A 27,764-nucleotide genomic window follows, 5' to 3' on the forward strand; every position below is an offset into this window, starting at 1 on the left:
GGCAATAAGCACTGGCAAAGTCAATTAGATTATTGGCTTTGTCAATGCTTGTTTTGCTTTTGAGTGGTGTTTGGAGGAGAAGGAGTCTTAACATTTTTGGTAGTCTAGCTGATGTCACCCTGATCAAAGTTCTACCTTCCGAGAGTTTTAAAAGAACCCTATGTTTGAGCACCTCTCACTGTATAGTTTGTGATTGAAGAGTAGACTAGAGGTGGAATCAGTAACGTGTTATAAATGTCCGCCCAGACTCCTCACAAAATCTGGTAATCAAGGCGTTCTCCCCCAGCTCCCAGTCCGAATGGGTCTTCAGTAGGGCCTGGTAGTACCGATATGTAGCGGTATGCAAAGCTTCTCATGTGAATGAATTTGTTGAAATGCCTTTTTTTCTAACCCTGCTCATTTTCAAGAGGCTGTATGTACACTGAGCTGTTGTCCCTTAGTTATCAGATAACATCAATCTGACATTCAGCAATACCTGTCATCAGAGAGATTTTTGAGAACATTATTTTTAGAGTTCACCAGAAGATAATTCCCTGAAGGAGAAACGAAATGTATTTGTGTTATTTCCTAGGCGTTCCCATATCCTTCAAGTGAGGCAGCTTGTGATGAGTTATTAATAATGTATGCTAGCTGATGGTGAGAAAGGACAGCTAAAATGTTTTCCAGCGTTCAAACATTGTTGAGCTGTAAAACTGAGTTTCCACTTTGGTGTGCTACCAGGAACTGGCTTTAAATACCTCAAACAGAAATGATTTTTCCACCTATTTCGAATCACATTACCACATCAAGAAATCCAGTGTATCATTAATTTAATACAAAAAAGTAAACAATTGGGGAAAAATGGAGGGTGTTCATAAGGGTTTGGGGAAAAACGTTTTAGCCCTAAATGTTATTCTGCTTTATGACATTTAAACAATACACTATGTACGATACAGGTTGCTTCAACAGAAGGCTGAAGTGCCTTTTGATCACCCCATAGGTCTCAATACTAATGAACACGCTCAATCCGCCACGGCTTGCGGTGCAAGGAGAGCAGAGGTTCAGAATAGGCCTGCCTCTGCACACTGCTAGGGGCCTGATTTCATAACCTGCACCAGGGACTGAACAATTTGGCAATAGTGCCTTGGCAATATTTTGCAGGCATTTGTTTCAACCCACAAGCGAAAATGTTACTTTTTGGTCAGCACAGTGTAATTTTTGCACTTGACGGTCACAGTCCCTAGTACGAAACTGTCCAGTGGCGGCTGTAAAGATGCCCAGTCAGTGGTGTACAACTGACCAGTCAGCACTGTGAAACAGTAACAAATCGACCAGCGCATTGTATGCAGTCCACCAGAACGCAGTAAGGAGTTAGGGACAGATGCATTATAATTCTGGCATGGCATGCACTTTCTTTTTATGCTCCAGGTGCTAACAACCTGACGATGCAGATCCTGAACACTGAAATGCTAAAATGAAAAGAAAGTGAGTCAGTGAAACCTGCTGATCACAAGTAACAATCCAGATCACCTCCTTCGAATCAAAGAGAGGCTACTCACAAGAGAAATAAGACCTGTGTTAACTTCTACTATTTTTAATTTATAATGCTATAGCCTTGTTATAAACACTAAATCTCATAGTGCCAGAAAACAATCCTCTGCTCCTAAGGGGGTTTTCATGCATTTAATAATACACTGAGCTCTCATCCATTGTGAGTGGAATGCAGCGTTGGCATTTCTGTGCAAATTCTACAGGAAAATATCCAACAACTGATGGCATGAGCAAGCTGTAGGACACAGGCATCCTCCATAATCTTGCTGAACTAGGGTGATCAGGAATCCCATATTTGCCAGAAGAGTCCCGTTTTTCCCACCACACTGTCTCGGCAAATATCAGTAAATTTAACAAGTCTTAGATTTCTAAGCCTGTCAACTGAAGAAAGAGAGAGATAAGTTCTATATGTTCTAGAGCAAAATTAGTTAGCAGCTTGTCGTGGTTACATCATGAAAGTACGCTTAAGCAAGATAACCGTGTGATTTATTGAAAGCAAAATATGAGCCACGTGGTCTGTATATGTCCAGTACTGGCCAGTCAGGGAAGGGAATTACTGAGAAGGAAATTAAATGCCCTATAAGTCCAATCCTGTAGGCCGGCCGTCATGATAGCACTTGACCCAAGCAATGAAATGTTAAACATTAGACTAGTCCAGTTCTTTAGAATTTTTGCCTACCTGGCTGCCCCACCTCGCTCCCTTTAATGAAGAAGAAGGGGTTGTTCTGACAGGTAAATTCATCTTAGCTTTTAAGGTCAATGGAATAGGATATGTTTTCCTGCCCAACAAACCATTTATATGTCAAGGGAAGCGAGGGTCATATATGCTTTTCAAGATAAAATTGGTTAAAGTGGGGAAACTATCCTATCTAACATCTGTCCTCAGCCCTTCAGGTATCATGAAATAATTAAGTCGTGGCTAGGATGTATTTTCATCAGTGCTGTCCCGGGGCATCAGGCTTTTTACTATGATTGTGTTTTTATTATAATGGTGACTTATTGTCATAGTATTGGGTGCTGCCTGACATCTTTGTACTGCACTTTATCAATATCAGTATAACAGCCTTGTATGCCAACTGTGAGGATCTAAAGATGTGTATGGGCGGGTTAATGGGCAAGAATACATATGGTACTGACAAATAGGTCTGCCTCTTCTCGGATAAAACTAGATAAAGTTTGGAAAGTATACTATTTAACATTTGTCCCTAGCCCATTAGGCATGGTGAAATAATAACATGGTGGACAGGACGACCTCTGTATAAATATTATCTCCGGGTTTCAGGCGTTTTTACCACAAGGTGTTTTTATCATGATTATGTTATATTGTTTTAATATGCATGTGTTTGGTTGACACTTTTGCATTGCACTTTATCTAGCACAATAGTTTTGTATGTCAATTGAGAGGACTTAAAGATGGTTACGGGCGGGCGAATGGGTAAGAAAACTTTTGGTATTGTTAAATTGGTCTGCTTTTTCTCGGAATGATGTGCTATGATAAGATGTTTTATGGTTTTTATTAACTAATAAAGCATTTTTTAAACCTAGTATCTGAAACATAACTCACTGGAAAGCAGAAGCAGCAGACGCCAGACCAAAAGGCATCCTACAAAACTGGAAACTGCCAAAAGGTGTGTTGAACGCCGTAAAATGCCTCAAATTTTCCTCAAGCATAACTTGGTGATATGCTGAAGCCACATCAATTTTAGAAAACCACTCAGCCCCTTAAGTTCTTGTAATAGATCATTGATCCTGGGCAGGGGAAAGGAACCAACCCAAATTTCCTTATTCAGGCTTCTTAAGTCAATGCACAAACACATCTCGCCATTGTGCTTACGTGCAACAACAATAGGCGAAAGCCATAGCCTAGACTCAATAGGTTCAATCACACCAATCGTTTGTAGTTTTTCCAACTCTTGTCTAAAATCATCCCTCAAACTGAATGGAATTGTCCTGAGCTTGTGTTGATTAGGAACTGCCCCCTGTTTAACTTTGACTCTGTGCTTAAATCCCACAATACATCCTAACTTGCTATCAAAGGCTTTGGGAAACTCTTTGTACAAAGTGTCAATATCAGATACTAGCGATTCTTAAACTACCATTGCCTGTTCACTAGTGCCCGGTTTCAACACCAGGCCAAAAAGACCTTGATGGAACCACACTAAAATGTTTAGTCCATTGACCACAACATAGACTTTGCCTTGAATCTTGCATCCCTTAAATTCCAAAACGTCCTCAATGTATACCTCAAGTTCAGTCCTCCTGCCTTAATATGAAACCGTGGCTCTATCGGGTAGAAACATCTTTTTGTTACCCCATGTCTGCTTAAAGAATTCAGAAGTCACCACTGTAAAGCGTGCCCCTGAGTCCACCAGCAAATGCAAAGTTTTTTTTCCCCAACCGCAACATCCACATAAGGGTCCACACACTCACCCAGATCACCTGTGACTACACTATCATCTGACACCACAACAATCATGTCCTGAATTTCCGTTCCTAATTGCTGGTGTGTGACATAATCAGAATCAGTAATGCTGTTAACTTTCACAATTTTGTTTATCCCTCTCTGACACACCTTAGCAAAATGACCCATTTTACCATATCTGCGACATACAACCGCCCTTGCTGGACACCCTTTGCCCTCCCTCCCAAGGGGAAAACTGCCACATCTAAAACAAATATTAGTAAGCTTAGAAAATTGATTATCCAGACTTTTGTTATCCTTTCCTGTAGACATAGTTGTAATAGCATTGATCTTCTCATCCACTTTTGGCTCAATGGCAAGTTCCTTGAGAGCAACTTGTGCAAATTCAACACTCTTTGCCAATTTAACCACATCTTTGAGAGAAGGATCCCCCAAAGTGAGCAGTTTCTGTTGAATGTTTTTATCTATGCAATGACCAATAAACTGATCTCTGACCAGCTGATCATAAAACACACCAAATTGACATTGTGAATACAATTTTCTTAGGGCACTAATATAGTAATCTACATTTTCATTGTGTAATTGCACCCTTTTGAAGAACTTATGAAGTAACACCATCAGGCTAGGTTGCCGGTCAAACCTTATAGACAACTTCTTTAAAGCTTCCTGGTGTTCATCCAACTCTTCCTTGTCTCCCAGTATGGCCTCTGGGAAAGGTTTAAAAATCTCTCTACCTTCAAAACCTAGAGTGTAGTAATACGTTTTTTTTTCTTTCAGGTCTGAAACGCGAAGCACCAATGGCACCCAAATGAGTCTCAAACACATCTAACCATTGTTTAAAAAAAATAGGTGGGTTGCAAGGAACTTCTAAAAAAGGTGGTGGTGCATTCACTGACTGCATAGTTAAAACTCAACAAACTCACAATCAACGTTCCATTGTCATAGTGTCTAGGATAATGTTGTGAGTGTCAATCTTATGTAAATAAACACACTGGCATGCTGTAAAATAGACAGTGGAAAAAAGCATTTAAACTGGGGGATGTGCGTGTCGGCGTACAGAAGAATGTCTGGATGCAGTGACACGCAAGCACAATAAGCTGTGCGCATCAGTGCAAATGATTAACGTAATGGTATTGCAGAGCAGGACTGACATGCTGGGTCAATAACCTGTCTGTGCGTGTCAGAGTAATAAGAGTCTTGCTTCAAAACGGGATGAGAATGTAAACCAAAGGCGTTGCTTAGCAGTGCTCGAAGAATGCGTCATGACGCTAGACCCCTCCCATGCATCGTGCATCTGTTGAAGCAGAGCTGCGCGAGACCTGAAGCAAGAGTAGTTTATGAAATACTCACAGATTCTTACATTTATCAATCAGGTATTTAAGGACCATTTGTTCTATGAAAAAACAACCGTAGTCTTAGAATCGCCACCGTCCACGGCTCGCTGTCCTTCCTTCTCAGACCTCACTGCGACGCCGCTGGGCACGGCGTCCTCCAATCGCTCTTCATTCGTCTCTTGAGCGGCTGCGTGGGCTCCTCAGGTTGCTCGTCGCCAAAATGTTGTGGTTACATCATTAAAGTACACTTAAGCAACTTAAGCATATGGTTTATTGCAAGCGAAATATGAGCCATCTGTCAGCTGGTCGGTCAAGATCTCTCCAACTGCCGTACACTTCCCTCGGCAGCACTCTCGTGGAACCTTGATCGACTGACAGTATTCTTAATTCCAACTCGACTGACTACAACACAGCTCCTAGTGGAAAGCAATTTAACCAGTGGCGGCTCCTCCGCTATGGTGGAGGAGTGTCACCCCCGCCAGCAGCAACCACTGCAAATCCTTTTACAACGAAAGGATAATAATTTAAGTTTATTATACTTCCGTTATTAAAGGGGCGGGGAATTGGGGATGACGAGGGGAGTGCACAGTGCACTCCCCTCAGTTCGCATGTGTGTTTGGCCGAGCGTCTCGGGCCAGCCAAACACACATGCACACTGTTCTCTTGCCAGCCCAGCACTGTGTTGCTGGGCTGGAGAGAGCAGGCGCAGGCTCCCAGTCTGCCTGGGAGCACTCTTGCTGGCGCTCCCAGCCAATTCTAACGCTGCTCTGAGCGTCAGGATTGGCCGCAGGGCAGGCTGGGAGCTGAAGTGTTGAAGAGACAGAGGAGTGGTGGCGCAGCGTGCAGGCAAGATTTTTTTTTTTTAATATTATTTATTTTACCCCCTCGCCCTCCGCGCACTTCCTCGCCTCTGTAACTCCTGCGAGCCGCGACTGAATTTAACTATCCATAAAAGCTGCATTTAATTCCTGCATTCCTCGTAGAGTCTCACTGCATGCATTTCTATGCTGGTGAGTGCAGTTATTTAAGTCATTCTGTGTCTCCAGGTCGATGAAAAATCGCACTCCTACTTCTATGTCTGTGGAATGTCCCGGTTTTTGTTTTTCAAAATGTGGTCAACCTGCACTAGTCTCAAAACTTATTTTGAACGATGCCTTTTGATAGAGCGAGAATTTTAAAATCCAGTGGCAGCTCGAAAACCCACGGCCCTCTTTTAATAGGTGGCCTTACTGTGTGCATAATTTTACAAGCAACTGTATTCAAAACTACCAGTTCACACTCCACAAAAATGGACAATTAAGACTCGTTTAAAGATTTCTGGCATTTTTTATCCTTCAGCCATACAGCTCCAAAGAGAGGACAATGCTACATTTAGATGCTGAGAAAACAGTATTGTGAATACCACAGAAAGAGACACATTGAGAGAACATTTATTTCTTTAGAGCTTTTCAAAGGACAACATCGATTATTCCTTCCAGATATAAAGGGTACGAAGTGCTTTCATAACTTGGGTCCCAGCTCGGCATACCTCCAGCAACTTTGTGATTTATATCTGATGGGAGGACACTTGGAGGGAGAGATCTGCTGAGCTTAGAGCACTGCTTAGCCAGTGCCAGGCAATTTTCCGCAACAAGTCACTTGTCCCATCAAGGAAACACTTGCCTGGAAGAGCCAGAATTGCAAGATTCACATTAAATGCACAACTTACAATTTGCACTAAGTTCAATTGAACCGCGCTGCCTTAGTTTCCACTAATGTGAAACACGCAGAAGTAGAATGAGGCTGAGAGGGGCGGTTCTGTCTCTCTGGAGCTTAAAAGGCCTCAAGGATATAAGTAGATAACCTTGAGAGGGCATTTTCAGCTCTGCAGATTTCTCTCTTCGGCTCAGCATTTGACACCAGGACAGGAAAGGCTCCCAGTTGTGTTTTTTCCAGCCTGTAACTCAAACCTTCTAGTTTTTTGTGCCTTCTTGGGTGGACTGATGAGATCAACAAAGGGGCCAGTTGTAATGCTACAGGCCAAGAAAAAGCATCTTTCTAAGAGCAAGCAACTCAGAAATGAGACCCTGCGCCACTGATGCGTGATTTACAATGTATTAACCGGGACATGAAGCAGGCCACGCCAGCCCGCGGATCCGTGAAAGAGCGGGACAGACCGCATGTTTCGAGATGCAACGAAAGGCTGTTTTGCAAAGTTTTCCGCCACTTGTTTTGTGGTGCACAGGTACCTTCATTCTTAGTGATACCTGAAGTTATGTATCTGTCAACTGGCATCGGATATATTTTGTGTCATCGCCACCTGCATGCTGCAAAACCACTGGGTTCTGTATGTTCCGTTCACTACTGATGTTGACCCCCTAGGCCCTCTAGCGTTCTCACAGTGTTTTGGCGGGTACTGCAACATTAAAGGAACTGGAGAATGTCAAGTTTACCATGGAGGCGTAGAAGATTTTCAGCCCAGTGCCTCCACAGGATGTGTTCTGGCGCTTGTAATTTGGAGTACATTGGTTCCAGGAATATACTGTGACCACGTTGAAAAGAGCAAGAGTCCTAGGCCAGTGTTTGCTGGCAAACAGACGCTAATGGCACCAAAAAATCCATCTTGGGTCCTTGGTTCTTATCAAGTATGCCACTACGCGGTACTCGTAATGGCGAATGTTGTCACTGAGCTTCAGATAGCAGTCAATAAATAGTCCTTCCTTACTTTCCACGACTGCTATTTCTGAACATAAGGATATCCGGTGGCTCCACACACTGCAGATACCTGGTTCCAGTGTGTCATTCAACAAACAAATGTAATCGATAATATTAGTGTAATAGAGGTGAACCAGCACTTTAACTCACAGAATATTCTGGGCTCTTATTTGGCTTTTAAACGAAAGTCAAGGACTAAAATATGTTGTCCCCAATAACATGGAATCAAGTTGTAACCTCACAGAACAACCCCACCACAAAATAAGAGCTGCTGTTCTGTTCTTAGTGGAGTTCTAGTTCAGCAACGTATCCTTTGGCTTCAGAAATACATCAAGCATGTTTTTTCTGGTTTAATTGTAATTTAACACTTCTTTGTCTTGCAGCTCAATTGCTCCATAAGATCAAAGCTCATTTTTGCAATAACGCACTTGGGTTAAGAAACCCCTTCAAAGGCAAGTAAACACTGTCTTTGAGGAGCATTTAATGCAGATTCTTCAGTCAGAAGAGGTCTATCCTTCAACTTGAAACTAGCCTATAACACACATATTACATATCAGCGTATAAAAAACAATTGATATATTTTATCGCCATGCATCTATTGATCTTTCACAAGTAACTTGTAGTAGGTTAGATTCACTGTGATGATTGTGCTTCAGTATCTTCAAATTCTGGTGGGCAGCTGGACAGAAGGAAGCCCATGCCAAGCAAGTGTGCCTGATCCTCCCACAATGCTCGGCTTGACTAATCTGACCACAGAGAAGCAACAGACAACATCTTGCTGCGAGAGATGTTAACATCAAGGCAAGGTAAGAGTCTTCAGACAGATGGAAGAACACTTCACCTGTACATCTGCACTGAAAGGACTCAAAACCATACACTATGGGAGAAGGGGAGCCCTAAGTCTTAGGCACAGACATCTATCCCCTGGAAAGATGGTTCCCACGAAGTGGACTGCCAGAGCGATAGAATATAACACAAGATCATTTATCCTTTAAACAATATCTAATGACACATCTGTCAGCACAGCCCCCACCCTTGGCACCATCAGATGGCCAATATATTCAGAAAAGGCAGACAAAGCATGTCCAATGAGACAGATAAGGTGACTACTAAACATCCGCATTAGATCTGGAGTGATTTCTAAATGAAAAAACAACACACAGATACTCTTACAGACGATGCCACTGAATCTTTCCTCTCACACTATCTTCGATCTGTCTGTCTACATGTATAGAGGCCTTCCAAGACATACTGTCATGCACCAGTACTAAATTTGGCATGACTCAAAGTGGTAATTCACTTTCAATCCACTATGAGGCAAGAAAATAAAATGCCACAGGAGGGTCTTGTGGGAAAGGCTATTCAACATTCAAAAGTCAGTCCCCTTTAAGATCTGCGTAGCTTTGACGGAAAGGGACTTATTTGCCTTACTAGCCGGACCAACTGAGGCCTTTGAATAAATAACGACAAGTAATTGCAACTGGGCATCAAATATGTAACTGTTATGTGAAGCACTAGATATGACAACTACTTCACAGACCAGGAAAACAGTCTGTGACATGTTCCTAAGTTAATCAAACCTCTTTGCGAACAATGTTAAACTGTGCAAACGAGAGACTGAGAGTCTTATATAAGGGATTGCCATGATAACAGCATAAAAACCCCTCTATATATTCCTCAATATTCTCAACACCACAAGGCTAAAAAGTATCACATGACCTTTAGCACAACTTTTTTGCTAGAAGATTTTGCATTACATGAAAAAGCAAGCAAACAAGATGAGCACAAAGATACTTAGTGTCCTTTGATAAAAGCTGAAACGCAAAGTCGTGCAAACAAGAGCATTTGGAAATACCAATGCTGTTTCATGCCAGAAGAAAAAACATCACTACTTCAACGTGGGGAACTAATGGTTTGGCTTTATATTCAAAATATTTCAAAGAATGTTCCCTGTCTCGCTGCTGGGGACAAGAGAAAGCAAGCAAAAGGTCTTCCTGTCTACACACCACTTAAATCTAGGTCAGCGCAGTTGCAATTGCATGCTTCCGGTCTCCCAGCACTTTTCAAGTTTATTACTACATGTGTAATTTTAAAGTTATAAGTCGGGCTTCTGCAGAGGCAGACGGTGCTCACGAGAAGCATCACTATTTACTTGTAATGTATACGTTTTGATTATTTTATATAGCTCTAAACATCACTAACTGTTCCCACTTCAGAATGCAGCCTCACCTGACACCTCAAATGTGCCTTGTTAGACTCCCTTACTGCTAGCTGAGGTGTTTTCTGGCTACCCGGGGAGACCACCACAAGCTCTGCTCTTCCATTCTGTTGTTTCCCTATCCCTCTGATAACTGTAACACGCCCCATTGTCACTCTTCCTTCTCCACTTGTTTCCAGTCAGGGGCCCATGACGCCTGTTGATGGCCCTCATTACCTCCCACTTGCTTGCCCTCATCCACACCCACATCGGCTCAAGCACACAGCCTGCTCCTTGGGTTAGAACATAGGGAGATGAAAAAGATGTGTCGAATGGCAGGAGGAATGGCAGCTACTGTAAGAATGAAACAGACTGCAGTGGATAATACATGGACTGGGCACAGCCATCGAAGCATCCACCTCAATAGCAGCTTCTACCCCATTGAACATGTATCTGTAGGAGTGTGGTTTAGGAGGTGCTCTAGTCAAGTTTGTGGCATATTTGGCACTGAGGGAGGTCTTGGGGAGGAACAAGAAACAACCAGTACTTGTTGCCTGTGATAATATAATAGGTTGTAATACAGTCCTTATTTGGCAGTAAGGCGTTTGCTGTATGCCGCGGTGGCAGTTATAGTTTGCCAAGCATTGCCTACGCAAGACCTATTGGCTTTCCCAATGTGTTTTAGCCATGTTGTACACCGGTGTGGCTGCTGTTCAGCATGGCTAAAAGTTAGTGGCGTAGAGGAGAGTGGTGTGGAGTGTCGGAGAGTGGAATGGTGTAGAGTGTTGTAGAGTGGCGTGGAGTGGCACAGAGTGTAGGGGCATAGAGTTGAGTGTTACAGAGTAAAGTGCATTGGTGTAGAGTGCAGTTGCAGAGTGGTGTAGAGTGGAGTTGTGCAGAGTAGATTGGTGTGGCCTAGACTAGAGTGGTGTAGAGTGTAGTGGCGAAAAAGTGCAGTGATGTAGAGTGGCAAAGAGTGAATTGGCATTGAGTAGAGTGGTACATGGTAGAGCAGAGAGGCATAGACTGCAGTGGCATAGAATGGTGCAGAGTGTAGTGGCATGGAGTGGTGTAAAGTGGAGTGATACAGGGTAGAGTGTAGTGGTGTGGAGTGGTGCAGAGTAGAGTGAAGAGGCGTAGTGTGAAGTATTCATGGTGTGGTAGCACTCTGCCTTTACAGATAACACATTTTCAACTGAAATGACCATTACTTTTACACAGACATACAGCTTTACTAATAAAACTATACAGTTCACAGATAAAATGTGTGGAAATTGCATCACCTAGTTTAATGATTCCTTTTGATCATATTACAGCATTTGTTTCCAACATACTTCAAAAATAACAAAAAATTTGCTTTATTTGTGTTCCTAACTCTGATATATTCTAGAATACTTACACAGTTCATTTAAATGGTGTTGTGTTCTAGAAAAAAACTCTTTTCTACCCCCAGTATCCAGCAAGATTCTCACATAAATCCTCACACTCTGAAGTCAGAGAAAGAAAAGTAAACAAGTGCCCTTGGAAGACAGCACCTGACCTCGGTCTTTGAATGCATACCAAATGTGTTGTGATAATAAGATTTACAGGCCTGTTTTCAGAAAGGGAGCAGTCAGAAGAATACTGTAAATGATGTTTGGGCAAGGGAAGGTCCAAACTCAAGCTGGGCAGCCTAAAACAAAGTTGGCAAATGAAAAGCAAGAAAATGTGAGTTACAAACCACAAAGCCAATGGCAAGCAAGGGCAGAATGCATTCCTCGGTCAACTCTATTAATGTCCCCAAGATGTCTCAACCTCCAAAGACTTGTCTCAGGAGCTCAGTTTTGTGTCTCTTCTGAAAATTATGCCCTTTGGCTGTCTTTTCAATGATGTACTGCAATGTGGAATATTTCGGTTTGGGATGGGTTGTATATTGTAGTTGAGTTCAGTGTACTTAAGAGACTGGGACCCAGTACTTCCAGAGATCTTCCTTTTGGTTATTTCTGCTTGAAATTCTACAGCTGTACTGTCTGAAATTTGCAGATGATTAGTTTCTTAGTACGCACTGAGTGGGCAGATTCTGCATCAGTACTGGCTCTAGAAACTTTGTGCATGATCCAAAGTACTTTGAATTAAAGCCTGAATTCTATCCAGATGATGGGGTATCAATGGCAATTTTCATGTACTTATGCAGTTTCTGGTTAAGTCTTACTGTGGGAACTTAATTTGTGCTAGTTGCTACCTGCCAGGTTTGTTTTCTAGAAGAGCCATAACTGTGGTTCTGTTGAGTTCTCATAGGCAATTCAACTTGCAGGAATAGTCTGATGTTTCGAAGCATGGATAGTAAGGAACAAACTGTTTATTTTGGCAGAGCTGATGAATAAGCAATTTTTCTACTTATTGTGTTGGGGCAAGAGTTGTTCCAAAATTTTATGCCATGCATGTTCCCAGCATATGACCAACATAAAACAGTTTCCATACATCTTAGGACTTTTGAGGTTAAATGTTGTTCAAATAACACTTATGTTGGGGAAGACACGAATCAAAACCAGACACTTGTCCTAAAGTGCAGGAATGATGCTACTGCCCTAAAGAAAATTTATTTAATAATGAAAGTGAAACCAATTTAAAATATAATTTCAGATCTGGGTATAAAAACCCATAAACCATGTTTATCAAAAATCCACAGGACTGTAAATTCAAAACACTTTTGTGACAAAATAATAGCACAGCTTGCACTATGAGATTGGTGGAAATAGCCATATTACACAGGGACAGCATAATAGCGTAATGCTCTTAGATCAGTGTTGTCACATGCCCAGCCAAAAAAGACAACAAAAACCTCATACTCAGTCTTAAAGGAGCATAAAACCATTGTGTTTTGATTGAATTATGTGCTGGCACAAGAAGCAACAATTTACAGTTACTACTTTATGAGGGCAGGGCACATATCAGTATATGTGATCAAATGTAAAAATAAGCTTTGCAAAGCCAAAAGGTCTAGTGCTGGCTGCCAGCTTTTCAACTTTGTCAATGGTTTTCCTCTCTTGTCCTGGTTTTTGTAAAACTTTATTTTGGGGGTATTGCCAGGCCCTCACCACTATAAAAAAAAATTGCAAAAAGCAATATATTTTATGCCTCATAAAGCACACTTTGTTTACAGTCCCTAGTGGTGAAGGGAACTAATTAATGTGGATGTGCTCTTTCTGAAAGAGTAAAATATGGTCACTCTCAGTGAAGTTTGCCAATGGCTGAAGTGGTCTGACCTAATGCCCTATGCTGTATGCTGTGGATTATGGAAGGCAAATGTGAACGACACAACAACAAACCAATGATTGAAGAGGGCTGGCTGAAAGCCTTTGTAAGTATTTTATATCTATATATATATATTTTTTTTTTAATCAAAAGGTGTTGGCTACCTCCAGACCTACATATAGAATAGTGATCCAAGTCGAACTTAAATCACACAGATTGCAGCAGAAAACTAACTACAAACATTAAGTCAATGTACATGTTTTTTCATTTCCTTTGGCCCATTCTGTTTCTCTGATCTGCAAATTGAGAATCTACATGCGCTCTGCAAACACACAGGTACCATCTGTATGTAAATTGCACTTTAACAAACCTGTCTATGACTCCTTTCTGTCAATGTCCTTTTTTAAAATATCTTAGCCTGTTGACCATGTGTTATTGCTAACACAGAAAGTATCTTCATTGGACTTATTTCCTGGCTTTTGCTCCAAGATTCAAACACTATGGTTGTCATAGATTTCTCCTCAAACATGTGTTGCTGTGATTCCAAAGCTTATTAACAAGACATCCCAAAACTATAGTGGGCCTGCTTTTCTACTCCTTCAAGGCATCAGGCTTCGGCCTGCCGCTCCTGTCCGAACTTAAATGGCTTTCTGTTTGCACAAGGGCCGTTTTCAAGGGCCCTCTTAAATCAACTGACCTAAAACTTCAAATGTGTCCTCTCCAAGTGTCACTATGTCACCCCACGGCTGTTTTCAGTTTGTGAATGGAATGCAGACGTCACTCAGTGAAATCTCTTTTGGAGGAGTTATACTTGACCGAGAATAAATTCTCTGAGTTCAGGTGTGAGGTAAAGGTTGCATATGAATCTGTTATTCTTAATGGATAAAACCTGAAAATGGAAAGCAAACAGAGACAGTGGCAAGAGGAGCTACTATTGTATTTCTGGTCAAATAGAAAAAGTAATGCACTCAGTTAATTAAATCACTCTATAAATCCACCTAAGGCGACCGTATGCAAGACCAATCTTTACATGGCTGCAACTGTGGACCCACTTTGAGTATACTGAAAGTATGGGAAGAGGGGAATGTCTTTAGGATAATTATCAAATTGCCCAGTTTCTGAGAGAAGCTCTGTACTGCCAAAGAGTAAACTGATGAATTATCATCTTTGCCCATCATTGTTGTTCATACCCTCATCCAGCAATTGATTGTAGCTCTTTTAAAAGAGCTTGATATTCGTGTGAGGTCTTATTTTAGATAGTAACTAAGGTGTAGTATTTACTGCTATTTAACTATTGTTGAGTGTTGTTTATTGTAATAAAAAAAAATAAAAAGTGTTGATTATTGTAAAATAAATACAAATATAAATAAAGGATTCCACATTTTTTTCCTAAATCTGTTTTTGCCCGATAATGTGAAAAGAGAAACAATTAAATAATAATTCACTACAGAAGCTCCTAATACATGGTTTCCTGTTAGGTTACACCCTTAACGATACAAAGATTCAATAAGACTTGTAACAGAGAAAAACAATGAAAGCATCTGACCAATTGACTCCGGAAAACAAATCACAAGTTAAACTCAGCGTTCTGGATTTTCCAGTACTAATGCCTGCCTTAGACCTTGGCATTAAACGTAGATACCGGGCTTACTTTGAACTTTCCCTTCCCTCAGAGAGCACTGTACAAGCTCTTTAAGGAAAACGACGGTGAGGTGTATTTTGTAATTCTTTGCTTCTCTCTCCTGGGCGGATGAAGTATGGATGAGTCGCACCTCCTCAAGGTCATAACAACGGCGACGCCTGCAAGTGTTTTGCAGATTTGCGGTATTAATAGTGCAATTCTATCAACACACATGATGTACGCTGTACTGCCCGGCGGGGGACTGTAGTTCATTAGAGAGATTAGAGTCCTTTGTAAGCCCCGGATGTGAAACCCTCAGGGTGGAACTCGGCTGCAATTATTCCGCACCAGCACATTACAGAAGTGGTGATAGGAGGGCGCTTTGTGGCGGGGCTCCCCTGATTGCATCCTCTATTCACTTTGAACAGCGGGACTCGTGATGTCCCAAGAGCGGGATCTCAACTCTCTTGAAGGCCTCAGGGGAACGGCGGCAGCTCCCAGAGCGCAGCAGACCACCAGTCCTAACGTGTTATGTCAGTAGGCAGACCCCGGCCCGGGAAACTACAAGGAACCCGCCCTGTGGCGAGCCAAGGCCTCGCTGTTCGTCCCAGGCAGGCTGAGCTGTGAGGCGGCCTTCAGGACATGCTAAGAGTGCTCGCTCTTCCAGCTATGGAAAGTGCACACACAATGCACGAGGCGGAGTTGGATTCTTGAAAATACGCACTGAAACCGATGACAACTCCCATGAAGTAGATAAAACGCTGCACAATTTATTTATTCATTTCCAGATAGCTATTATGAACATTTTCTAAAACATGGCAATACTTTGCATGCGCCAGCCAGGCAAGAAAACTGTCGGTCATCACTTCGGTTGTGCCCGAGCAGTTGAAACTAGTGGCGGTGCTTCCAAGAACACCCGAATATTGTCCCAATCTCCTTCCTTTCCTGCCGTCTGAATAGCTCCAGGGAAGAGATGAAGACAGTGGTACCTCAAGCACCCACCCCGTGTCCAGCAATGCTCCACTGTTATGACAGAAAGGCATTGTATACTGACGGGGGGGGGGTTGGTTAGGTAACGCTGTTTACTGACGTGCATGATTAGATTTGTTATAATTCTTCAATGCTTTGCTGGGTCCTCTCTGATGGTGCCCAGGCGTCCACTCAGAATGGCTCCCACCGCAAACCACTAACAGCACTGCAGACGAACAGCACTGTCTGCGCCAAAGAAGATGCATAGCGCCATATTTATGGCCAAGTCACGCGGTGCAGCGCAGCAGCTCACCTTGCTGTACTGCACTGCGTGACAGGGCAAGGGCAGGAATGCGCCATATTTAAGGTGCATTACGGTCCTTTCCCATGTGCGGGATCACAATGGGCTGCCTAGCACCAGCACAGGCACCCTTGCACCATGGTGCACGGGTGCCTGCGTTGCTTGCAGGATTGTTTATGTGCCGGAACTGGCACCTTCAAAACAATTCCCTGAGGCTTTTTCCTCTTTCTATGTATGCTATAGAATGCGGTGCACATAGAAAGAGGAAAAAACAAGAAGAAATCAAGATATTTCTGCTTGTTTTGCCTCAACCGGGAGGCGTATTTTTTTGGTGCATTCCCAGGTTTACCTGTTCTTGTAAATCTGAGAATGCATCAAAATCCGTGGATGTTGCGTGGGAACACCGCCACAACACCCATGGAAACGCCTCCCTGGCGCAGAGTAATGCAATGCAATGATTTGTGCTGCGTTACACTACTTGAGATTTATAAAGCCATGCAAGTACTTGAGATTTATGAAGCCCCGCAGGGCCATGCAAGGTGGCCTTGCATGGCTTCATAAATCTCATTTTTCATTTGTGTCACTCTTGCACCACGTTGCGTGGTGCAAGAGCGACGCATAGGGGCTCATAAATATGCCCCCAATGTCCGGGATAAAGCAAATAAATGTTTAGGCCATTGAGGTCTTCGTCAAACACAAAGAAAAACAGATCAGTGTCTTCCACACTACAGGTGCGCAAAGTTGTGTACATGTTTTCTTGCCTGTGAAGCATAATTCTAGTGAGAAACTACAGGTTTTATGCATGCCTCTACTCAAGCGTATCTATGCATGTGAAAATCTGGATTTCCTTAACACCAAGGTTGGAATGTACCTGCATTTCACTATTGTTACACAGCCATACTAATGGAAGAATGCCTCCTATATTCATACCTCTAGCATAACAAACATGATGGAGCAAGATAGAGAAGAAAGACCATGTCCTACTTTACAGTTGTCGAATAGACAAGACAAGAAAATTAGCAATTAACCACCCAATTGTTTTTATTATTGGCCCAACAATTCAAGGTGGTAGGTTAACGGTGGCCTAATGAATTCTGTATCTTTTGTTTTTGTCAACTGTAGATTCATATTTGAAGCTTCTACTGACCAAGTCATTAATCTAGCGAGGGGACCCCATCACCACTTAAAATAAAACACTAAGGGCCTGATTACGACCTAGGCTGATGGGCTACTCTGTCACAAACGTGACAGATATCCCACCCCCCATTTTACAAGTTCCATAGGATATAATAGAACTTGTATTACGGCAGACAGGATATCTGCCACATTTGTGACGGAGTATCCCATCTGCCAAGGTCGTAATCAGGCCCTAAATATCTGTATGAAACTGAGCCTTCTTGCAAAGTAGCATGCACACCCAAAAGCCAATAGCCAAGACATCGCACCACACACTAAGCAGTTTCCAGATGACCTTTTTTCGGGAGAATACAGACCAGTTGTTTGAAAAAATATGAAGATCAGGCAAGATCGTACCATATGTGTTGGGGATTCATTGCGTTCCACACAAGGTCAACAAATGGGAGATCTGTGGGGTCTCACTATATAAAGTCGCTGTCAGTTGCCGTGATTTCTTCTGCCAGGCAGCAAAGCTTTGGTGGAGAAGGATATATAAAGTAATCTCTCTTTGATGTAGTGGGTGGAATATTTCAGGGCTGCCCATTTTCTGATATATTGTTGCTCATTACCACAAGGTGATTAACAAGATGGCACTCAACAAAACTGCCAGGAGGAAACGAGAATCCCAAGAAAAGACCAATTGAGGTTTAACCCCAAAGTGAAAGAAGCTTCAGTGTACCCTCCTAAAGTGAAAAATGGATCCCCTCAGATACCTGCACACTGTAGCGACCCACCGTTCTTCTGGCATACACTAATCATATTTAGACAACCTTGAAAAGCTGATGTACATGTGCATTATCGGCACCATGATGTTACCTCAGTTTATGAATTCAGCATCATGAGGGGTGTAAGTGCTTTAGGATGGGGAATGTTCCCTAAAGGTTTTGATTCCACCTCTCCCAGGTACCCCAGCTGTATGTATGTGTTTGACACAATCTGGAACACGTGCCACATACACTTTTTTCCAATCTAAGTACATGCAGACTTGACATAAAACTCTGCAAATCTGACCCCCAAACATTGATATGTTGCAAATGCGCACTTTAATGCTTGTAAAATCACAAATCTCCCAAAGAATAGCCAGACCACATGCCTTACATCACGAGGAATATGCAATTCAAAGGCGTTAGCAAATCAAGCTCTTGGGCATTTTAGAATTGCAGCTCACACGGCCTTAAGCACTTAGAGCCGTTTCATTCTTTGTTGCATGCGCCCCTGGGGAACAGACCAGTGAAAATGATCTTCCACTTTTAATGTGCAGCTGCTCAAATCTACTTTTTCCCCTATCTTTCAACTGTTGTCCATTACAAGAGATGTCACTCATTTCATGCTCACATTTTCATTCGTGCCACGCAGGCAAACTTTGTTCCCTACGTGTGTGGCGGTGCAATACAAGTTTTTTTTCTCTGACCATATTTCTAGTGTGGAAGGAAACTGTTAGCAAAGAAGACATCGGCTATTACACCCTCTCAGTGCTATGGAGCTGAGACCAGATTTTCAAGCATGTCAGGAACTGCAGTGCGCACCCAAAGTTACTGCGCTGCATGAGATAAAGAAAGCAGGAAAGTGCCATATGTACTAAGACAAGTACTGTCCTGCTCTCTCCCTAACACTGGTGTAAAATCTGGGGGCCTAGCACCGCGTACACACCTTTGCACCATAGTGCAAGGGTGTATGCATCATGTATAGCATAGATTTTGTACTGGAAGAATACCCAGCCAGTTAAAAATAACATGCCTAGACAGACTTGAAATCGTTTCCCACTTTGATTGTGTGCTGTGCAGTGCAGCACACATACAAAGCTGGGAAACGTAGGAAAATTAAAAGCATTCCTTCTTTTTACACTTGCCTCAAAAAGGCGTTATGCTTTGGTGCAAAACATGTCTATTATTCTTAGTAGATAGGGTTGTGCATCTAAAACCATGGGTAGCTGCCTGGGCTTGCCCATGTACTACCCATGCAACGCCCCTTGACACAAAGTAACACAAAGCAGCGTAAAGGTCTGATCTGCATTACTTCCTGGTAACTTACTAGCGCAAAACAGGTTTTGTGCTGGAAAGTAAATGAAAAGTAAACATTTTTCACCAGCTTATGTCACTTTTGTGACACAATCTGTGTGCAAAATGTTTGGGAAGCTGCCCCTCATTATCATATACCTGGTGTGGAGGATAAATTCGGTTTGTCCACGGTCATACCTGCCAATCTAGTACAGTTGCTTTCAGTAGGATGGGAGGTATTCCTGCTCCAGCAAGAAATTCTATGAGGCAAAAACTAATCATCGCTCCCTAGATTTTCTGGATTGTTTAGTTTACAGGACAGTATAGGAGTCCAGCACTCTCCCACAATTCCTACATAAGACACTCATTTTGTGGCTCCTTCATGACGGCGCATGTTCATCAATGCATGGCGATCTATGCAGTTATAACATTCTTTTTATTCGTGGATGCATGTGAGCAGTCTTGGAAAGGATTTTTAGAGGTTGGTTTGAGGAAACAGGTTTATTCAATTCAGTTTATTTCACTGAGAGGCGAGCTGCTTGTTAGAAAGCACTAGGGATAAGGAACTCTTCTGGAACAAACAGAAGGTGTCACTGAGCCATCAACTCTTGGATGAGCTAAGATCTTGGCTCCAAATACTATTGGCAGGTTTCAGTGGACGTGTAGTTCTCACAGAAGAAAAAAATGAAGCTGTCGCTTCTTGAAAAATATCTCACTATGGCATTTTGATATAAGGTGATAGTAACAAAGTCTATCCTAATATATCTTCCACCACTTCTCACCCAACCATAGCTTCTCAAGACAATAAACTTTAAAACTGCTAGCGCATTGACAACCATAAACTGTGCATAAACCTCTCATACATCTTCATCCACCACTTCTAAGCGCTGCATCCCATGACATGATAACCACAACCGTTCAAACCACGCACCGTACCTGGTGTAGCTTGTTGTCCACGGAGGCAAGTGTTTTGATGCCCCACAGAGGAGTCCGCACTATAAAAATGCAGCATTACAATACAATTTCTAATGCTTAGCACTGACCAATGTAAACCACATGTACAAGTGGAGAAGTGTATGTGAATGTATGAAACTATATGTTTGCAACAGATTCCATATCTAAATTAAAAATAAAAGCTTCTGTTTATGGAGTAACTGGCCCATACTACAACACAATGAATCATTCTCAAGGAGTAATTGCACGAAAGGCACAATTTGCTCAATTTCCATAGCACCAGGAATTCTGTTGTTGAGAAGCAGTATGTAAGCCACTTTAACAATATTATTTGCCACTAGAAGCTGGATAAAAGCGATTTCACTCTTGTAGTCCATTCCTGCTCTAAGCACTATACCTTCAGGATGAGTTGCTCATCCATGCAAAAGCGCATAGTAATCTCCCCACTGTGTGCTGCGCTGAGAACAGAAGCTGGTTTACATTATTTACTTCAAGTGCACCACAGTAACCGTCCTCAGTTCATTGATTCCATCACTAAATAACTCGCATATTAAACGTATAAATCTTGGCTTCTTTCCAGAAGTTTGATGCTATCCACTGTAACTAAACTTTTTATTTTATTTTTCCAAACTGAAATGAGGGATAGTCTTGAAGTCACAAGTACTTTAATTCCCTGGCTCGGCTGAAGGATCTCAGTAGGGCAAGTAACTCAGAAAAGTTGTGGAAAATAATTGTCCTAATTTGAAAGAGTCAAGAAAATGCAGAGAAAATAATGACTTGCTAAAGAACAAGCACTGGCAAAGCCAATAAATCAGGCCTTTGCAAGCTGATGTGATGGTATTTTTTCCTATTGAAAACATATGCCACGAAATGAAAAGAGAACAAAAGCAGCCACTTAAATGTGACAACCATATGCTTGCAGTAAAATTATAATAATTAAAAAACAATCACTGATGTCGCTGTGTTTTACTAGTGATGACGCCTTTCAGTTACACAATGCATTTTCTTATTATTTGTGAAGGAGACAAGAATAAATCGCTGCTTAATCAAATACTCAAATTGCAGATAGCTACAATGTTATAATGTTTTGTAAACACTTTATAAAAGCTATTATAAAGGGAGACTGAAAGGAATTACCGCCTATTTAACTGTGCAACCAAGGGGCAGGCAGCTGGTATTTAAAGTTAACATAAAAAATAAATAAAATAAAACAGTTTTACCCAGATTTATCACAGAAGAAGCAGGAACTATGCTTAGGTGAATGCGAACAATCGACACAGCCTTGTTGTAGTCACTCAAAGTGCAGGAAGCCTCTTGGTAAAGTGCACTGACCCACATCGTAGGCTGTAGTGGGTGGAAGGAAAAGGTGAATGACAACGGAACAGACTAATAGTTAAGCCCACTGAAAAAATCCTCTGTATGTATATTATGTATATTTTTTCAAAAAGCAATAGTCTGCCGAGTCTGAAATAAATAGGCAAAATGTACAGATATAAACATTTTTCTCATTCATTTTAATTTTATTCTAAATATACATGTAATTTATGTGACTCATAAATATTAACATTTTAGGTCAAACGTTACTCCGTTCAGAATTGTTTCTATATGTCCTACCATTTTTACTAATTTAGTACAGGCATTTTACAAGCAATAAAATGTCAAAACGCCTGTACAATCTAATGTATCTTGATTGATGTTGTATATTGTTCCTTACAAAAAATAATAAACATATTCAAACAAAATATGACAACGTGAAACAACTGTTACGTTCGTTATTCAACTACAATCAATTTGGGCATCTCATATGGTGAAGAAATTTGACATTTTTATTTGTGCTTTTACAGAAACAAAATACATACTTTCCTTGGCATTCGTCAAAACAGGAACAAAAAACATTCTCCCAGATTTCAGGAAATAAGTAGAAGAAAATCAGTTTGTCATGAAAAAGGGCAAAAAAAAGGTCTTGGATTCTTCATCTAAAACATGCCGAATATGCAGGCACAATAAAAAAAAACAGATTGCTCGAAATGGATTGACAAACCATTGTCTAGAATTCATTTTTAAAAATAAAATATGCCATATGGAAGGCACTAAAACTGATGATAACCACATTACTCCTCCCATGTGCCTGTACTGCCTTCTCACACAAATCTCCAAAGACTGAGGTGTGCACTTCATACAAAGACGACCACTGGCAGATCTCTGCTGAGAGCTGGAGTACTGGCCTAAGAGATTGAAGACTACGGTCAAGAGAGCGGAAGGTCTCTGCTACGAGAGATGTAGAAGACCTGGGCTAAGAGAGCTAAAGGCCTGGGAAATGAGAGCTGAAGTCCAGGGCTAAGATAGTGAAGTACAGGGCCAAGACACCTGAAGACCTAGGCTAAGAAAGCAGAAGGCCAGGGCTAAGAGAGATGAAGAAGACCTAGATCAGGGGTCTTCAAATGGGGGGAGCCCTTAATGGGGCTTCAAGTGATCCCAGGGAGGGCATCAGGCAGTGGTCAAAAGAAGCATTATACTGATAGCAGTGTTTTGTTTTAGTAAGCGGTAGTAAACTACTCTGTACTGAGCCATCACTAACATCTTTTTTCATTTATATCCTGGCTGGGAGAAGGTGTGAAAAGGGAAGGGACTTCAAATATTCCTCACCCCTCACTCCATTTCTAATAATCACACTGTGAATACATTTACACATTAGTAAAACCTGCATGACTAGAATAATATGTTTCGCAATCATGTATTTGATTGCAATTTTTAAATTGGTAACAGAACTTAACTGCAATATTAAAATAAGTCTAGACATATTTAAATATTGCCAGTTTAATACAATAAGTGTTAATTTCTTTTAGGGAGGCCCGATGTTTTTTTCCTCACAAAGGGGGTTGGGGAGGCATGGCAATAAATAGTTTGAAGACTATTGACCTAGACCAAGAGTGATGCAGAAGGCCTAGGCTAAGAGTGATTCAGGCCTAGGCCAAGAGTGATGCAGAAGGCCTAGGCCAAGAGTGATGCAGAAGGCCTAGGCCAAGAGTGATGCAGAAGGCTTGGGCTAAGAGAGTTGGAGGGCTGAGTTAAGAGAGATGAAGAAGACCTGGCCCAAGAGAGCTTAACACCTGGGCCAAGAGAATGAAGTCAGGAGTAAGACACCCAAAGGCCTGGTCTAAGACAGCTGGTTACCAAAGGATTGGTTTAGAATTGGGAGACTGAATATTATATAACATGCCAAATCTGGAGAATAATCTACTGGTGGAATTGCCTCTGCCATAAGGACAGTGTGCTGGAAGGAAATCCACTGGGGAAGTCTGCTCTGGACTTACCAATATCATCCCAATATAAATCATGTCCTAGATTAAAAAAATGCACATGAACTGGTCAAGACTGTCAGAGCGAGTGAGCTCCTGGCACCTGTATCTGGTGCACTTGAGAGAATTTGGATTATGACACGTTGTGATTATCCTAGCGCAGAATACACATTAATAATGGTTCCCGCATGTGCTATTAACAACTTTCAAGTCAATAAGAACTGAAAATCTGCTACGCCTTTTTATTTCTTTGGCAAGCCATGCTGTTTACTTTTAAACAATAGCATTCTTACAAAACAAGTAAAAGCACAACTTATTTTCATTTCAACTCATATCAACTTGTTTGAAGGCTGTTATCAGCGCAAGGTCGCATCTGTCAATTTTCTCAGATTTGGAAATGGTTGCCTCAGAAGGTAAAAACCTACCTTGATGCTTATTCTTTGCTAATAAATTACTAGAGGTCTGAGTAAACTGAAAACTGAAGACGATGCAAAAAGACAGCTTTGAACATACTTCTAACAAAAAGAAACACAAGATTGCCCTCGTTTTAAATAATGACCAAGCCAAGTGCCCACAGAGTAAGGAGAAATACAGATTGCGTGGGCACCTGCAAAATTACAGATGAGCGCATATACATCCTTGGAAATGCCAAGATCCACAGCACTATTTGTTTTATTTTAGTGCGATGCCCCCATTGTTTGACAGCTATTAATGCCGGAAGGCATTCAGGTTGAGCCTTTTTAGGTGTTTTATAATTGTCGTGAACTTGACCAAGTGTTTTAACACATAAACAATTTCAGTAGCAATAATAAACGATAGAAATGCCGCTGACAGTAGCTGTTTCTATCTGAGGTAGACACAACTGATCAATAAAAAAAAGTTGCATATTCAGTCATTAGGGAGGTTTCTGGGAAACAGCAAGAAACGCACGGTACTTAGACGCGCAGACAGACTTCCAGGAAGGCATGGAGTAAATACAGTAAGAGATAATTGAATTGCAGTTCACAGGCTCTCAAATCGGTACCATAATGAGTTGGATGTCGTGCCAGGAAGAGAATTTCTTCAACAACAGGCGCCTTTCTCCATGTGCCTCTTGGCCCCGCATTTTAGACATTCTCAGAAGGAGGGCTTGGATTAAGGTGACCACCTCCCCACAGGTCATTACACATGCTGCCTTCAGTTTGGAACTTTTTACCTATAAATCATTATTTTCCGGTAAGTCTTATTAGTCCAAACGAAGAAAAGCAAAACTACAACATGCAGAATGCATTAGGTGATCACACGAAAGTTCAGGACTGGAGATAGTGTCTGTAATGACCTGAAAGAAGGTGGTCAGTCTAGAGTGAATCACCATCCTCACGAGGCATCGCTCGATCAGGCACCTGAACACTTTTTGCTGAAGCACGAAAGCCACCAGTGACACTAAGGCCCTGATTATGAGTTTAGGTGTTGTTTATCATCACACTTGATAAATAACAATACCATGGGGAACATTAGTAATGGGGTGCAATAAATAATGCCTAATATTATTGGTGAGGGGAATATGATGTGGATTTTGGTGTTTTAACATACCAGAATCCGCATGATTTGGTAAATACTGTATATTTTTCCTCCATTAAATGTAACAAAGGTTGAGCTCTTTAACACATCCAAAGATTATCAGATGTGTTAAATACCTAACACATAATTCCGACCCATGCGTAACAGGGGTTTACGACATGGGTCGGAACACAACAGATCACCTCGTAATCAGGCCCTATGAGTGATTGCATTTTCCCTCTGATCCTCTTGCCTCAATTCTTTTTTTCCATCACTTACTAATACACTTTGCTTTAACAGCAGTGTCTGAACTCACCTTCTACATATCACGGTAGAACATAGTATCAGCTATTTCAGCAGGAAAACTCAATTTTTGTTGTTGTTAGGCCCACATTTTGAAAAGCATTGGTCGAGAGGGAAGTGAGGCTACGGACTCATTTGGATTGTGTTGGTTTCAAAGGGAGTACTGAAGAATCAATAAGGGAGGAAGTTGCTCAGCACGGTAGAGGGGACATAAAAAGCAAATCAGCTACTCCTTATCACTGACAATATAGCTGCTATACAATTTAAATAGGTCCTAGAAGATAAGAACTTCCAGGCCCTTTCTATCTCCCAGTGTCCATTCTTACCTGTGACACAATGAAATCTTTGATTTGTCTTGCAGACCTGCCAACTTCACAAAAAATATTTACTGTGTCAGGTGGGGACAGGATTTTGTACTGAGCACTGCCTAAGAAGCACCTAGATACTCCATCCACCCCCACTCTGGCCAGTGCTTTAAATGGAAATATAGACCTGCGGGTACTCACTGCTTAAGAGTACCTGTTTGTTCCTGAGAAGTGCTGGTACTATCCATTTCAAATTCAAGAACTGCAGGTACTCAGTGTAGGAAGCTGGCCTGGTGTGTGGTGAGCACCTATGGTGTTATCACCTTATACCAGGTCCAGGTATCCCCTATTAGGGAGGTGTAGGCAGTGTGTAGGAAGAAAGGGCTCTCTAGAGGTAACAGTGGATGAGCAGCCAAAACTTATCTAGGAGACATGCAAAGCTTATGCAATACCACTACAGTCACACAGCACTTACACACATGAAGGAACCACACAGTGTTGCAAAAATCAAGGTACTTTATTATATTAACACAAATACTGAAATACTTGAATAGGCAATACTCCAATAGGCGGTGAGTAAACACACTAATATGAACACAGTAGAAGCCAGTGATTAGCATAGAAAGCAATAACAAATAGTAAAAACAATAGCAAGTAGTGAAGGCCCTAGGGGGAGACCAAACCTTATACTAATTAAGTGGAACGTGAAAGGCAGTTCCCCACCCAAGCAAGTGTAATCAGTAGAGGGGAGCTGGAGGAACTAGGAACCCCAGAAGGTAACAACCAGGTGCCCGCTCCGCGACCAGGAGATAAGAGGTAAGTACCTAGTTCTTCCATAAAAAGCACAGGGGAAGTTTGGAGAAGATCTCTGCAAGTCCCAGACAAGAATGGAAGAACCCAAAGGTGGATTCTGACAGAAGAAGATCTGCAAAAGAATGGGACCAAGTCCAGTGTGAGTTGGAGTGTCTGGCTGTGGCAGGAGTCACTATCCACCCTTCTGTGGATGCAGGACCAGGTTGCTGGTAGTTGAAGTCAGCAGTGCAGCACAGGAGCAGAAGAAGAGTTCCAGAAGTGATGCAAGTGATGTTCCACATCGGCAGTCGTGATGCAGTCAGTCAGTGGTGTTGGAGAACCACCAACAAACCTTGGCAAATGCAAGAGTCAGGGAAGAAGGTTTTGCAAGGTGAAGAGGACCAGCAAGGCCCAGGGGACTCAACTCAAAAAGGCGAGTATGAGGTGACCCTCAGTAGCTGGGAGAGTCACAAGAAGAGGAGGCATCCCTCAAAGATGACCCACGGGCAGCAGGCATAGCAGTCGCAGTGAGACCCACCTAGCACGCCTGGAGAGGAGTCCCACGTCGCCGGGGCAGCAACCAGGAGACTGTGCTTTGCAGGGAAGAGTGGTGGAGGCCGGGGCTACACGGAACCTGAAGATCCCTTGGAGGAGGAACAAACAAACTTTGGTTGCTGCAAGAGTCGCAGTGCACAGGGGTACTGTCCTGGAAGGAGAGGCAAGGGCTTACCGTCTCCCAAGTTAGAAAGCTGGTAGAGATGATCAAGGGGACCACTCCAGACCACAACCTGTAATGCAGGGTCCACGCAGTTCCGGAGGAGAGAGGATCCACGCAGCCGGTCGTCGTTGCACTTGGTGCCTGTGGATGCTGGAGAGTGACTCCTTCACTCCAAGGGAGATTCCTTCTTAATTCTTGTGCAGGCAGAAGACTCGTCGCCCTCAGTGGATGCACAGCCAGGGAAATGTTGCAGTTGCTGGAAGGAGCCGGAGAAACAATGTTGTAGAGCGGAGTCGTCACTGGAGTTGCAGAATGTCAGTTCCTGGAGGATCCAGTTGCAGTCCCGGTGGCCAGAAAAAGAAGTAAACGATGCAGAGGA

General features: G+C 42.2%; 1 protein-coding gene across 11 annotated transcripts in view; it reads right to left on the reverse strand.

Moving 5' to 3' along the window:
- The window catches only part of AOPEP (aminopeptidase O (putative)), a 1,364,679-nt gene that overhangs the window by 220,818 nt on the left and 1,116,097 nt on the right, over positions 1 to 27,764 (reverse strand). For 2 of the 11 annotated variants that reach the window (XM_069228089.1, XM_069228061.1), the window contains exon 15: positions 6,603 to 8,069. The exons of the other annotated variants lie outside the window; for them this stretch is intronic. In XM_069228089.1, the coding sequence (XP_069084190.1) occupies positions 7,866 to 8,069 (204 nt within the window). In that variant the 3' untranslated portion in view covers positions 6,603 to 7,865. Of the gene's footprint in view, positions 1 to 6,602; positions 8,070 to 27,764 lie in introns of those variants that run through there. 11 annotated transcript variants of the gene reach the window in all.

Source organism: Pleurodeles waltl, chromosome 1_1 (assembly GCF_031143425.1).
Source record: "Pleurodeles waltl isolate 20211129_DDA chromosome 1_1, aPleWal1.hap1.20221129, whole genome shotgun sequence".
Taxonomy (NCBI): domain Eukaryota; kingdom Metazoa; phylum Chordata; class Amphibia; order Caudata; family Salamandridae; genus Pleurodeles; species Pleurodeles waltl.